Source organism: Berghia stephanieae, chromosome 3, assembly GCF_034508935.2.
Source record: "Berghia stephanieae isolate SIO BIC M18660-M18661 chromosome 3, UCSD_Bste_1.3, whole genome shotgun sequence".
In the NCBI taxonomy this organism is placed as follows: Eukaryota; Metazoa; Mollusca; class Gastropoda; order Nudibranchia; family Aeolidiidae; genus Berghia; species Berghia stephanieae.
The window spans coordinates 98,572,253-98,587,980 of record NC_088362.1 but is presented as its reverse complement, the minus strand read 5'-3'; the positions used below and the strand labels follow the sequence as shown (position 1 = coordinate 98,587,980).

The 15,728-nt window shown below is 34.5% G+C and overlaps 1 protein-coding gene across 3 annotated transcripts in view; it reads right to left on the bottom strand.

The window, feature by feature from the left end:
- The window catches only part of LOC144968948 (uncharacterized), a 224,716-nt gene that overhangs the window by 24,655 nt on the left and 184,333 nt on the right, over window positions 1–15,728 (bottom strand). For all 3 annotated transcript variants that reach the window (XM_078907837.1, XM_078907838.1, XM_078907839.1), the window contains one exon: window positions 8,155–8,302. In XM_078907837.1, the coding sequence (XP_078763963.1) occupies window positions 8,155–8,302 (148 nt within the window). The remainder of the gene's footprint in view (window positions 1–8,154; window positions 8,303–15,728) is intronic.

Below are 15,728 nucleotides of genomic sequence, written 5' to 3'. Positions count from 1 at the left end.
TTGCTATAGATCCCTTGTCTGCAGTGCCACAGAAAGTTGCTGCTATGTCTTGGCCCTACTGTGTACGTTCCGCTTGGCGATGAGATTAGCGGAAGAGTAGCGTCCCTTGATTGGACGTCACCCATAGTCTGTGACGTCACCGGCGGAAAAGTTATTAGAGAGAGAACGTAATGTTGGTTGTGCGCATGCGTCTCTCATCCTCGCGGAAGAGGACGAGAGACGCATGCGCACAACCAACATGACGTTCTCTCTCTAATAACTTTTCCGCCGGTGACGTCACAGACTATGGGTGACGTCCAATCAAGGGACGCTACTCTTCCGCTTATCTCATTCCCTATATCACACCTTTGGGTTTGAGCAAATGATCTCAGTCCAGCATTTTATTCTATTGACAATAGGTTTATCTAAGAGATAGCCCGAGTCATTTTCAATTGGTGTTATGACATGATATATATTCTTCTAAGCCCAGTTAAAGTTGACGCAGGAACCCCGAATAAATTGTAAACAACAGGATTACAGTTGGCAAACATTTGACTTGTGTATGGATAGTGGTATTGATATTAGTTCACATTTCATACGGTGAACTTTTTTCTTTCTTTTGAAACGAGACACCTATCTCCTTGGCAATCTTACACGATGAGAGAATGAGGAAAATGAAATTAAACCGTTCATCTTTTTTATATTTTCCACCTTAAATAAGTTGGGATTTTGATTTTCACGAACGCCATTTTACAGTAAATTACTATGGGAGTGGACATCACATTTTTTATTACAATATCAATGCAGGAAAAATTAACTTGACTTTTGGGAGAATATAAAATAAATATTTTTTAACACGTAGCAAGACTTGCTTGGATACGCTCAATCGCAACTGATGCTATCTATGTATTTTCTTGTCAGAGATAAAAAATGTTTCTTCATTGAAATATAGGACAAGCACTTAAGCTAAACCATTTATTTATTTGCAGTAGCATTTATCGATGTCTGACAGTTGAGTAAAAAATATTGTTCTACTAAAATCGTGCCCCATAAGTATGAAAGAACAATTTCATCTAGTGACTTGTCAAACCATTAAATTAATGTGCAAATGAGATACACTCGTCGAAAAGGACAATGAATCGGATTTGGTTTTAGTTTTATTGATTCATTCAAGCTAAGTCATACAAGTTTGTTTGTTGTTGTTTTTGTTTGTTTTATTTTTCTGTTTTGTTTTGTTTTTTTGTCTTAAGCGACTCGTGGGGGTCCCTACTGCCGTACTCTAATAAAACACTTTTTTTCACTTTGTTCAGAAACTGTATCCTTCAAATCGCCTACAAAGTTTTAATCGATTAATAATAGACGTCTAGAAGGACAATTAATCTGGCCAAAACGAATAAATATTGTTTGGTCAAAATACGTACGACTGCACGATTAAAAACAAAGTTTCAATTCACAAATTTTATATTAATTATTTAAAAATGAAATGTCGGAAAAAATATATTTTTTAAATGTGAGATGTGAGCTTTGATAAAAACATACATTTGTGATACGAGGTCTTGAAACCGACAAGTCCAACATCCACTACGATCTATTTCTCTTACTAAAAATAAACCCCAGCGGGACGACATCAAAGAGTATACGGAATTTTCAGCAATAAGAGTTTTAACAGATTGCAAATAGGATCGTTGAGGAGAGATATACCTCGAAAATAAGGGGTAAATGGGATTAAACGTTATCAATATTATTGAGTAGAACGGTTGCACTGTATCGTATTGTGACAATTGTGACAACTGACAACCTTATCGTCAAGGGTGGTGGTGTCAACGGAATTCAACCCACTGTCAGTTTTGAGGAATATTATGATAAATCAATGTGACCCGTCGTCTCAGAGTGGTATATTATGTCAGGGTATCTATCATATGTGCGGAAATTTGAAGTTATAACCAAAAAGATGAAACAAAGATTATTGATTGTTTTGCGTTATTATGTTATATTTATATATTTTTACCACTTACAAACGTTGAAAACAAAAGTCTGGCTGAACTTTAACGCTTAGCCAAACACAAAATAAGACGCTGGACAAAATTAGTTGAAGGTCTAAACCACTTATCATAACAATTAATTGTGTCTGTAGCATCTCACCTTCTAGGTGTGTCCTACTATCATAGAAAAAAAAAGAGTGCCATATCTACTGGCCTGTATATCATTGGGAAGAAATAATACAATTTCTTAGATCGTAAAGTTCAAAAAGTCAGTTTTTCTTATCGCTTAAATATAAAATCCACTTCTTGCTGCCTGCATAACTCCTACATACCACCAGATGAAGGCAGTGGATTACATAAATGTGACTTATCGTGCAGATTCGGTACAATGTCAGGGTGGACCAGATGATAATAGCAATTATGAATAAGTAAAAGTTATGAAACTACATTAATTTCTTTCACTACTTTACTTCAGATTTCAGGGACTGGTTCTCCACGGCATACCAGTTCCAAGCGATGAGTCACAAATTAAATGGTCTATCACGGCCTGAGTATCGTAGTATGAGAATTATTCAGTATGACAGAAATGAAGAAACGCCTGTGATGTGAAGAATAAACCTGAATTACGGCTTGTACAAAAATAAACTAGACAAAAAAATTTTTTTATTAGCCTTTAAGTTATATCCTTAAACTATCGTTATCGGCTATTTAAGGGACTTTTGTACTGAAAATATTCTCTGAACCAGCTCTTTGACATAATAGCGGAATCGATTCCGAAATAAATTCGGCTATCATAGCCCTCTAAAAATGTTACAAGCACCGCTTAACTCATAAAAGACAACTTAGAAGGTACATAAAGGACCAAAATAAAAATCTTTAATAAAACAACTTTAAAAAAACAAACACAAAAACAAACGGAAAAGACAACCTTACTATTGATAATGCTGTTTTATCCTCAATTTCCTGAAAAGATTGTGCTGTTTTGTATATTTATTAAAAAAAACAAACTAAGATGATGCTTTCGGCAATTTTAAAACAAGTTCTGGTCTAATGATATATATTCGTATAATACAGCTTCGAAAAATTCGACCAATATCATGGTTAGTCTTTGGATTCGGTTAAAAGATCTAGCCAATGACAAAGAACAAGCAATCGTCCATCTGAGGCAAAACAAACTACAAACAGTTCCCTCCTTCCTTTTCATTCGTATTGGTCAAACGTGCAAGAATGCTATTTTATTTGTACTGTAAAGGACAGGTCAAGACTTCAACCACTCCTATGTAGGTTGACACGCATTAAATATCCAAAAACAGATTTTTTAAAAAGCGTTGTGCCAGTGTCTCCAGTTGTTAAGCATCGATACATAATTTTTCACTTTGTTTTGAAAATTTAAAACTATCGATATATTACTAACTAAAATTCGTGGCCAAATGAAAACAAATAGTGTTTTTTTTTTTTAATGAGCGGCAGGGTGCAAGTTTAAAAACTATAATTACCGAAAAAGCAGTTTCTTTTAAGTCGAAACCTTTCTTTTTCCAAAGTGGAAAAAAAAGAGAAGACAGTACAGCAAACTTATAATGAACACGCTTGAAACAAACAAATGGAAATAACGAATGCACGTGAGTGTGCTATTTTTACCAAGTACTAATTCCCTTATAATTTCCTCTGAAATAAAGAACAAATCGTATATTATTGTAACATTTTTATGTTTGAGATTCTCCTTCCCGTCCACACCGTATTGAACATTTTGAATAATATAAACCTTTGCATAAATAAGAATAAATCTCAACTACATAGACTGAGTTCTTGTTAGTGACCAGACTTGATCACGTGACCATACCCCTGAAAACAATTAGGTCTGCAGACATATCCAGGAAAACAATAGTATTTTTAATGATCTCAAATAAACGTGAGCTTTTATAAAGCGAAGGATCCACTAAATTTGCTAGATAAGGGTTTCCAAGCAAACAGCAACGATCAACATGTAGAAAAAGATATGACTCCTATGAGATGCTACCATAGAGACAACTCTGTTATCGGCCAGGCTTTTTTTTTTCACAGAGTCAACATTGTGTGCCTTCAGTAGAGCTCGAACCAGGTACCTACAGATTAGTCGAATGCAACACTACTGAACCACAAAGCCGAGATCTGGTCAAGACAATAAATATTTCAATCATTCCTATAAATTATTTGTTTGGTTTCTCCCTCTGAAGTTAACAAGGAGATATTTTTTATCAATAAAAACCCCTTGAGTAGAGTATGTATTCTCTTTGATCTATTATTATGTAACAAGTGACATAAAAACTGCTTTTATTTATATTCAAAAGATTAACCCTCGCCTTACCAACTATAGGAAAATCGGAACATTCGTTACGATACAACCAACATTTTTCTTATTCAAATTTCCTTTGTACATCATAAGATGTAAAGAACATTAACAGTGTGTTGTAGAGCATGTTTTGCTAAAGAAATTATTTATCGCAAGAACTTACGGATATTGTGTTTGAGTGATAAAAAATCTATTTTTGTGTTAGTTGTGTTTGAAGTTGTGGGGAAAATCCTGAAAATGGCTGGTAAGGAAAGAGTTAAACCTTCAACCTACAAAATTTGAAAACCAGCAATGTAAGTTTAAGAAATGACCGGACGTTTGATGAAGATCACAAACTCGTGACGTATTTTATGAAAAGAAAATATTACCCACCTCGACTTAAATGTGAATGAGTATCTAACTATAGACTCTAAAGAACTTTATAAGAGCGTTTAGTACTAGGGCCAAGACGAGTGATTTGCAAGCGATATTGTATATGGCGTATTTGAGAGCGATGAGAGGGGTTTGGCGGTATAAGTATTGCGAAATGCAATGGCCATTGGAACCTAGAAAAAATATATAAAAATACAGGGTTCTTTTAGTTGGTGTTGATTTATTGGCTGGGTGGGGGGGGCGGGGGTGGGAGAGAGAGAGAGAGAGAGAGAGAGAGAGAGAGAGAGAGAGAGAGAGAGAGAGAGAGAGAGAGAGAGAGAGAGAGAGAGAGAGAGAGAGAGAGAGAGAGAAGAAGAGAGAGAGAGAGAGAGAGAAGAGAGAGGAGAGGAGGAGAGAGAGAGAGAGAGAGAGAGAGAGAGAGAGAGAGAGAGAGAGAGAGAGAGAGAGAGAGAGAGAGAGAGAGAGAGAGAGAAGTGGTTTTTTTTTCTTTTCTATATTTATTTTTAACATCGATTCCCCCGCTTTTCTAATGCTCTTTCAACCCACGTGATTCTTTTCTCATAATGTCGACCTTGGATACGTTAAATATTTCATGGCCATCAACAACGACATTCTTTCTATACCTTAGGAATACCATTCTGCGGTTAACTGACAAAACATCTTGTTTTATATTGTCAAATAACTTTTAATCGATCAGTTAAAATGACTCCAAACAAACTTGTCAAAAATTCTTAAGCCCGAGCCTTCAACTAAAGTTTCGGGTTTAAGACTATTTGACAAGCGGAGATTAATTAAAAATTGAACGATATATAAAGTAAACGTTTAATGGCAAAAATAAAAAGGCGTTTAGTTAGCGGTCGACACCATTACCCCCAAGTCACGCCACCATATTGACAGCGTTCAAACACAAGAATGATGAGGGCAAACGTCCAAGCAGAGCCGGCGGAAATGCCAATAACCCACCTATTGCGTTTAAAGATTGCAGACATTAAGAGCAAACATTTTCTCATCCAGTATTCGTCCATTACCAATAAATATACACTGATATAACACATCTTTTTTTCTGTTTAGGTTGTAACTTTTGTACTTCAAAAATCGATGAATTCAAATGACCATCAATATTTTCCCCCAAAACAAACAATGAAATAAAAAAGACTTCTTTAGAGACTCAGTTTTAAGAATTTTTGACAAGTTGAGAGTCATTTTGTAAGAAACGTTAGGTCAAAATGTTAAAAATCAGAAATCTCACATTTTGTCAGACAAACCATTATTATGATTCAATACAATTTGTTTGGCTATTTGTAATCATAATGTAGCAGACGACAAACACCGTAGGAAATAATTTGCTTATTCAATGGTAGTCAAATAGAAATGTCTGGAATGTGACAAATGGCTCATGTTTGAAAATAGAACGAGTGGCTTTGTGGTCTAGGGGTATAACTTATAACACTCGGCATCTGACCTGAAGGTCCCTGGTTCGTTCCGCCGTTACGGGCGCCGCAAAATTGAAGCATTGGAGAATACTCTTTACTTACATTCTCTCTCATCGCACTCAACTGTAAAATGAACACTTGTACGAAATATATATAATAGTGCCTTAAAGTCGCTATGTCTCGTCTTACATGGTTTTAATGTGAAGATGTTGGTTCCCCAATGTCTAAATGTTATACATTTCAAACAAACCGAATTTACAGTTATTTTGTAACATTGTAAGTTATATCATAGGTAAGAATACACAGGCCAAACGTGTTGTGTTTAAGTGTTGTATTTATCTACAAATGTTCAGAATGAAACTTCTGAAAACGCAATGCTGACTTTGTGATCGTTGTTATTCACCAAGGTGTAAACCATGCACAAGCCACATTGGAAAACACCTACCAGTATTTTTCATGTGCCTACATTAGAATTCTCGAGTAAACTTTCGCTTTCTCGTATCATATTTCTTTTCGCAACATGGTTCAATGAAAGCTGAAAAAATATACTTATTTTTCTTTCGTTCTCAATAAATACAATGTCTAAATATATTTCACATTAAAAGAGCATTTTTACCGTTCCAATATTATAGGTTATACAATGGCCACCCACATAGTCATAGAGTGTTGCGTTTATCTCCGAATATTCCAGATCAGACTTCTCAAAATGTAACCTGACCATGTGACTCTGGTCTCCTGCCCCACCCCCCCCCACCCCCCACACCCAAAACAAAAAAAAACCCCACAAAGTACGCACAAGAAAGCATACACAAGCTGTTAATTGGAAAACATCTCTCTTGCGTGTGGCCAACATACAATTTGCAAAAAACATTTTCTCTTTCTCGACCATAATTTATCTTTGCATTATGAATTGATGCTGTACATTCACACTTTCTTTTATTCTCTGCTAATTCTGTATCTAAATAAATATTCTACATTTCAAACGAGACAATTGTGTAACATATTCAAATGTATCCTAGGCAAACATTCAACGGCCACCCACTTTGTTTTTATTTACGTTCCCGACCACCTCTCCTTTAAAACGCGAATCCCTGTTAATATTTATTATTAGCATCAGGAGATTTTACAGCTTAAAGGGATAACGAAGACATTGTATATTTAAAGAGATTACATAATATGTATACTTTAGAAAATTATACAAATAAATCATTACAGCCTGGATAATATTACAAATAATAATAATAATAATAATAATAATAATAATAATAATAATAATGATAATAATAATAATAATAATAATAATAATAATAATAATAATAATATAATAATAATAATAATAATAATAATAATAATAATAATAATAATAATAATAATAATAATAATAATAATATAATTCTAGTAGCCAACAAAGGATGAATGAAAGCTTTTATGAAGAAAAAAAATCCCAAAAACTAAATAGCCGTAATAGAAACTTTTATTTTTCATTCTGCTCTCTTTATGAATTCCAGCTTTTGTCAAGAGGAAAAAACCACTCCAAGAAAATTAATCTAAATATTACAAATGTAATTCAAGTCCTATGACAAAAAAAAGAAATGTGAGCTTTCATAAGGCGCAATAAATTATGTCTCTCAAAGCGAGGTCCCAAACTAATAGCAACGCTTAACATGTTGGACGAGGCTTGATATCTGTAAGGGACGATGACAATTTCGTTTTCTCCAAAAACGCGGCTATCGGCTAGGTACCCAATGGGCATGATCTATATTACATTTCCATGTGCTCGAGGTCATTGGTCACATTGGAATATGTGCTCAAAGTGACCCACAAAGTGAAAAGTACTCACAGATTTTGAAATATCTAACATCAAGATTGGTCATTTTGTTCAGTTTGACACATGGGTATGTTTACAACTTTCATAAACAAAGCAGCGTGTTTACTTTTGTTAAGAAATATCCAATTGTTGGACATAAACAAATCATGTGATTGATGACCTGGTTGGAGGAAAACATGAATGTAGATCGCTCCCATTTACATCTGACTATGTCCTAACAGTGACACTTACCTCTGAGCGGCGAGTCAAGAGCAGCCTCAAGCAAGCCATCCAAGAGCTGTGTGTTTGCTGGTTCCTGTCCAAGTCCAGTGGCAAATGCTGCCAGAGAATCTCCATGTCGTCCTAAATCTTGCAAAGCTAATCCTTCTCTAAGATAGGCCTGCAAAGAAATGGTGAGAAAGCAAAGATAAAATTATTATGTGATATCAAATATTACTCATTTGATTAAATATAAATGATTTAGGAGTTTGGCGACACGTGCAGCAGTCTTTGTAATATTAGAGCCCATAACATATGACTCACCGCCTCAAACCGGTAGTATGCCATGTTGAACCAGGTGTCAAAAAGAGACTTTTACGTTGCTCGTACAATGATTACAAATACAAAAGGTTCGGGTTTTTTTTAAATTTTAGTGCAAAAAAGAAAACAAAAAACAAACAAACAAAAAACAACTAACATTTTGTATTTGCAATCATTGAATAGGATGAATATAGTTTAAGTGCGAAAATCTATTTTTATCCCAATAAATAAAGCATATAAACTTGATACCATACTGACAGTAAATGCCATTATTACCATCTAAACCGTCCAGGCATAATACCGATTTGAGATTGTAGGCCACATATGAATGCAAGATAGAGAGTCCAACAATAGATTAATGAGCTTTCCCGACAAAGAAAAACCAACAAGGTAGGCCAATATTAACCAGTTAACTGCCTTACTCTGAAAAGACACATATCGAGGACCTAGGTGTGAGAGTGTTTTGCCAAGGTGAGGGTCATTTAAATCGATCGATATTTGAAGAATCAGTTTTCTGGCTAAATCGTTAAATACGTATTTTTCCATAGTACGGCAGTTAACTGATTAAGAACGCTAAAATCTATAAGACTGGAATTATGATCAACCATGGAAAGTGACTGATATTTGCAGGTCTCATCGCCGAACGCAATTATGGGCTTGATTTGACATGCTGTAATGGGCACTATTTTGCGATGGTTTGACCGTGGTTCCATTGCAACAATGAGCCCAAAACAATATGGGTTATCAGACCTGCAGAGAAATACACTTTCATGAAAACGTATCATTATTTTGTCAATAAAACACCCTCGATATATCATACTCCCTAAAATTCTTTCCCTTTGCACGATCATAAAATACATTTAATTTGCATTAGCGTTTTGAATGAATAAAGATTAGTCGTCAAACAAATATTTGACACCAACGTGCAGGTAACAATGGAATCAACCCAACGAAAAATATAGTCCATTACAACAATGTAAAATCAGGCCCATAATAGAGTTTAGTTATTAGACCTAGAAATATGTGTACGTCGTTTGTCACCGTGTTGTCCGTCCAAGTAAACAAATGATGGGTTTAAAAGCTTGCCAAATAAAGGGGGAAAGTCGAAAAATTGTGTTCGTACTCACGACACACTTACTGATCAGTGAGCCCGCCATTAAATCAATAGGCATCTTAATTCATTAAGTTGAAATATATTTTTTAAACAAACACCAAGCCATTTCCATACAAGTGCTCTGCAACAAACCTGAATTGTCAAAAATCGAGATGCTATAGATAGTATGCGCTTGGCAAAGAAGCTCATAACATTGCCTTCCGGAAGTATAACGGACCAACACACAAAACTGTGTGTATCCATGAACGTTTATAGTCAGGTTAATACAGTTCAGTGAGCATTACTCATAAACGCGGATGGCAAAAAACAATAACAAAGACCTGAGTGACGTCATCTTCAAACTATCTATACATTTCAAACAAGCCAAATTTACCGTTATTCTTTTCCCCCAAAAGATTAAACATAATATAAGACAGGGATTATTTACTTTATAAAAACCATCAATCCGGAATTCTCTCTCGGTCTTTACCAGAAATGCTCATACTATTGAGCGCTTCAAGTCAAGACTGAAGAAGGAATAGTAGATCAACTTTTCCATAATATTTCAAAACCGTATTCTTCATATCCCATTGGTGTCAGCATAACTTAATAGATCATCTAAAAAACTGTTAGATTTAATTTTCTAAAAATGTTCACGTCATAACTATGTCTTGTAAAAAGCCATTGAACACGTTCGGCGGAGATAGGAGGTCTGTAAATTTTATTTGTCTATTATATAATTATTTAATCAATATTAAAGATTTATTTGGTTGATAATATAATTTGTTTGACAACTATTGACTATTATGTTATCGTTTTAAAAAAAACAACACACTTGACTGAGATGCTTTTCGTGGCGACAGCACATCATTAACCTACCAAAAAAATAATCAAGTGTTAACAAGTTGTGGACACGTAAATCAAGCTTGAATGAACAAACATTTCATGGAGGGAGTTGAGTATTAACTTACAAACCACCATATTCTCACAAATCACTTTTTTTTCTTATCTCACATCAAATGTTCACTGATAAAGATGACTGGAAACCCAATTTGTCAAAATGACTCAAACCCGAGACTTCCAGGAAATGTTATAATTTGAGATGCTGGCGGTCTTTTTAATCGATGAATATTTGAAGTTCTCTGACAAAAAAACAAATGTGTTTCGTCCGCCGTTTACGTCGCATCACAATAGATAGAGTAAATATAGACATTGTTTATGGAAAGGCGATGAAAACCCGTCTACCCCTTGATATTCATCTCCCAGCGACATACAGAGATAAATATCAAAATGGCCTTCACCAGACAGAGAACATTATCGTGGTCCTTGTAACCGGCGTAGATAAATCAAACATCCGGTACAGCCGAACAGCCGGCGTACCCTAGCGCGAGACGTCCTACATGCAAGAAGCACATAAAACATTTGTAACCGAACATGAGACACTGTGTAGACTATGAAATAAAATCACAGGGAAATCTCCATTCCCCACGATGGAGCTTTAAACCATTCAAGGCGAAGAATATTCTTTTCATATAAATAACACTTTCCCTTCATTATTCTCGCTTAATTCTTGTTAAGTATCACTCAAGAAGCCTTGCGACACCTGTATGCCATTTCAGTCCTAAATATACGAAGATTGAGCATAAAATAAAAGGACAGTTAGATAGAGTTCAGTGCCTACAAAACCACGGGTTAGAGGGACATGAAAAGTAGCCTCCTGCCCACAGCCCCCCCCCCCCCTCCTCCTCCTCCGTCAAAAAAAAAAAGAAGAGTAAAAAAGGAAAACAATCTAGATCCCTAACAGATTGTAATCACATAATAATAATAATAATAATAATAATAATAATAATAATAATAATAATAATAATAATAATAATAATAATAATAATAATAATAATAATGCATTTATACAGCGCACAGTCATGACGATGTCGCGCTCTACTTTGCATTGTCTCTACATATAAAAAAAAAGGAATTATAATAATCACGCCTTACAGGCTGCATGTCGTATCTTTCATGATGTTTTGAGGACTTAAGTAATGCACTATGATCATATTTAATTTAGAAACTTGTGGATAATGAGATAATTAAAAACTCATTCTTTTTAATGGCTTTTTAAAGGCTCCCGTCCAAAACGGGTTAACATAGAAAATGAGAGATTTACAAAATAATATATTAATAATAATAAAAACAAATGAGTGAAATTTAAATTTGAGAATGGATAATTTATGCTGATGATGCACATGACCCGAGTCCTGTGTTTGTTCGCCTGTCTGTCGCTGTCATTTAATATGTCTCGCATTTCCATGTTAACATTTACTTTACAGCCTCTCGCCCATTTGTGCCCGACCATTACAATCAGTTTGTTGTCACAACATTATGTATCATTTTGTATATCATGTCAAAATGGGAGAAAGGAAGGGTGAGGGGGGGGAGAAGAGAGACAGAGAGAGAGAGAGAGAGAGAGAGAGGGTGGAAAAAAAAGAGAGAGAGAGAGAGAGAGAGAGAGAGAGAGAGAGAGAGAGAGAGAGAGGGGGGGGTGATGAGAGTAACAAGAGACTGAGATTGAAGGCAAAGGAAAAATGAAAGGAAGAAGAATGAAGAGAATATTAGAGGAGGAGGAGAAGGCTGGGAGGAAAGGAAGGAAGGAAGGAAGGAAGGATAGAAGGAAGAAGAAGAAGAAGAAGAAGAAGAAGAAGAAGAAGAAGAAGAAGAAGAAGAAGAAGAAAGAAGAAGAGAGAAGAAGAAGAAGAAGAAGAAGAAGAAGAAGAAGAAGAAGAAGAAGAAGAAGAAGAAAGAGAGAAGAAGAAGAAGAAGAAGAAAAGTAGTAGAAGAAGTAAGAAGAAGAAGAGAGAGAGAAGAGATAGGTAGTAGTAGTAGTAGTAGTAGTAGTAGTAGTAGTAGTAGTAGTAGTAGTAGTAGTAGTAGTATAGAGTAGTAGAGTAGTAGTAGTAGAGTAGTAGAAGAAGAAGAAGAAGAAGAGAAGAAGAAGAAGAAGAAGAAGAGAAGAAGAAAGAAGAAGAAGAAGAAGAAGAAGAAGAAGAAGAAGAAGAAGAAGAAGAAGAAGAAGAAGAAGAAGAAGAAGAAGAAGAAGAAGAAGAAGCAGCAGCAGCAGCTCAATGCGTAGCTTGCAAGAGCACATCTGTGGAGGATCGTAAGTTCCGAACAGAGTTTCCAATTCAATAAGTTCTGGTATTTTGGAGCAGACTCACGAAGGCATTTAAAAAACAAATGTTAATTTTTTTGTAGTCAATACTATAATTATGGGAAGACAGAGCAGCTCTAGAAGAACACTAAACACTAGAGCTTTTATATAGCGCAATATCCACTAAATGCGTTCAAAGCGCTTTACAAAGGGTCCCTCTTAAACAGCAACATGTAACATGTAAAACGAGACATAACACATGTTAGGCGATATTACAATTTATTTCCAACAGAGACAACGCTGTTGACGGCCAGGTACTCATTTTACACATGAGTACGGTGAGAGAATGTGAGTAAAGAGTAAAGAGTTTCCAAGGACTCAACTATGCGCCGAGCGAGGCTCGAACCCAGGACCGTCCTATCTGAAAGCGAGTGTCATACCACTAGACCACATAGCCGCACAGCCGAAGAGGTGCCGCTTCATGTGACTTCTTTTTTCCTAACACTATTCAAGTTGTATAATTCTGAATGACTCGCAATGTTTTAAGTTTTTAATTTGATTTACTGGACAAAATTGAATTACAATCGAGTTTGGAAAATGTTATTGAAGATATCAATTCATTCTTGGCATATGAATAAGGGGTGAAAGTGGAGGAAGAGAAAATGAAATAAGTTAAGAGGGAGAAAAGTAAGAGGAGGATGAAAAAGGGGGGAAGCAAATACCACAGGGATGAAGAAATCTCCTCTAGAATCTAAATAAATTTATTCAGATTGTCAATGGTTTACATGAAACATAGAAGATACCATCAACCAGCTTACATCCAAATTAATCGCATTCTAAGTATATATTTCCTCGATCAGCTAAAAAACGTTTGTCTTCTCTCATTCCAGAAATCAACAAAAAAAAAATATAACTCTGGAGAAAACCTGCAGTTTTCACTGAATACTCAGTCAGCTGAACACAAGTTTCGGGAAACGTTGATGACCATCCCGACCATAAGTCACATCAGACCAAGTATCTGGTTTTGCCACTGTAAAGGAAGCGGGAGAAGAGGTTCGGGATTTAGTGCAACTTGGATATAACGAAATACTTCGGACCCAGTGGCTTCGTTGTATCCGATAGAACCATATTAACGAATACAGATCTCCGCCCAGATTAGAATGTGTCATGTTACTGTTATAAACGTAGGAAAGTGACCGTTACTTGCTGCCCTTTGCTCACAATGTATCCGATGCAACCAAATACTTTAAAACACAATTGCAAGCGAGTAAAAAAAAATATAAAAAGAAACAAAACAAAGAAAAGTAAGAAAAGATAAACAAGTGCATAAATGGTTTATGCCTCTAAGAGCATGCCCAACATATTTAGAGCCATGAAATTATTTTAGAATATAGTTTTAATAATGGGATATTCTCCCCATTAAACAGCGTGATCCAAAATACAGAAACCATTTTCAATCTTCACAAAACTCGACATCCACAACCTTGAGAGATGAAATGGGTATACATCTGAATTGCACGGACAGAATAACCAGAACAATAAACCAGGGGGTGGCCGCACCAAATTATTAAAAAGAAGTGAAGGTTCCAAATGAAAGTAGGCAATGAAAAGATTTGACTCATTTCTCATGCTTGTTTATGTGGTTTCAAGTTATGTACGTACTATGTAAATTACTTTGGCAATCATGACATGACAGTATAAAAAGCTATAAATTTTATTTCGAAATTTAAAAAGATTCCATTTTATTCCAATCTTCTCACAATTATTATTATGTCCGTTGAAACTGATGTTTATAATTGAATTCGAGTTTAAACAAATATTCTGCATTGAGAGTGAGTTCTGTAGTTTCAAGTTCAAAACTTTTAAATTTAATAATTTTGATAACTGACTCGAAACTTAAATTTCTTCATTTAGTTCATACATAATAATTAATAATAATTTAATAATAATAATAATATTATAATAATAATAATAATAATAATTTAATAATAATAATAATATTAATAATAATAATAATAATAATAATAATAATAATAATAATAAATAATAATAATAATATAATAATAATAATAATAATAATAATAATAATAATAATACAAGGTTTACGCGTTGGGTTACATTTATTGATATATATAATAAAATTTGCTGATCGTCACCCTGGTCAACTCGACTCAGAAGCAAAATGAGTAATTAGAAATGACAAATAATGTAAAATTACCTGTATAAAAAGGCCTCTAATAAGGCTACTTGTAACATTTGGAAAGTTGTTTTTTTTTCTGTGGCAATAAAAGATGCAGCATGAAATGCAATGAGCACCACTAACACTAAGCATTGTGAAACCCCAAAAATTGAGCACAACAAATGTGCGGAATAAATAATAATAATAATAATAATAATAATAATAATAATAATAATAATAATAATAATAATAATAATAATAATAATAATAATATATAGATCTCTATTGTCCATTAATATGGCAATTTGTCATTTAGTTACACTTGTTATAACGTTAAATGATAACTATAACATTGAACAGATATTTCACTCCTACTTATTCTCTCTCTCTCTCTCTCTCTCTCTCTCTATCTATCTATCTATCTCTCTCTCTCTCTCTCTCACACACACACACACACACACTCACACATACACACAAACACATACATTGAGCGCTGACGAAAATAAATTTTAATATATCTTCTTTTTTTTCTTGGGGGGGGGGGGGTATTAGTAATGGTAAATCACAATAAGTAATGGTAGATTTCATTTTCTCCATCTCCGTGACAAAATCAAATACCTTTTGTTATATTGTTACTGTCTCAGTGTTATTTTATTGTTGGATTTATGACTTTGTTTCATAGCACTGACGGTAAAATGTATCAAATTTCATCGCTAATGGTCTTTCCTCTCAGCGGTGAGATAATCCATCCCCGGGTTGTTAAAACTTATTCCTAGGTTTTTATTCTAATGCAAACTATTCTTCATAAACCTATATAAATATATTATCCCCCTGTGTTATATATATTTACTTGAAAGATTAAATATCAT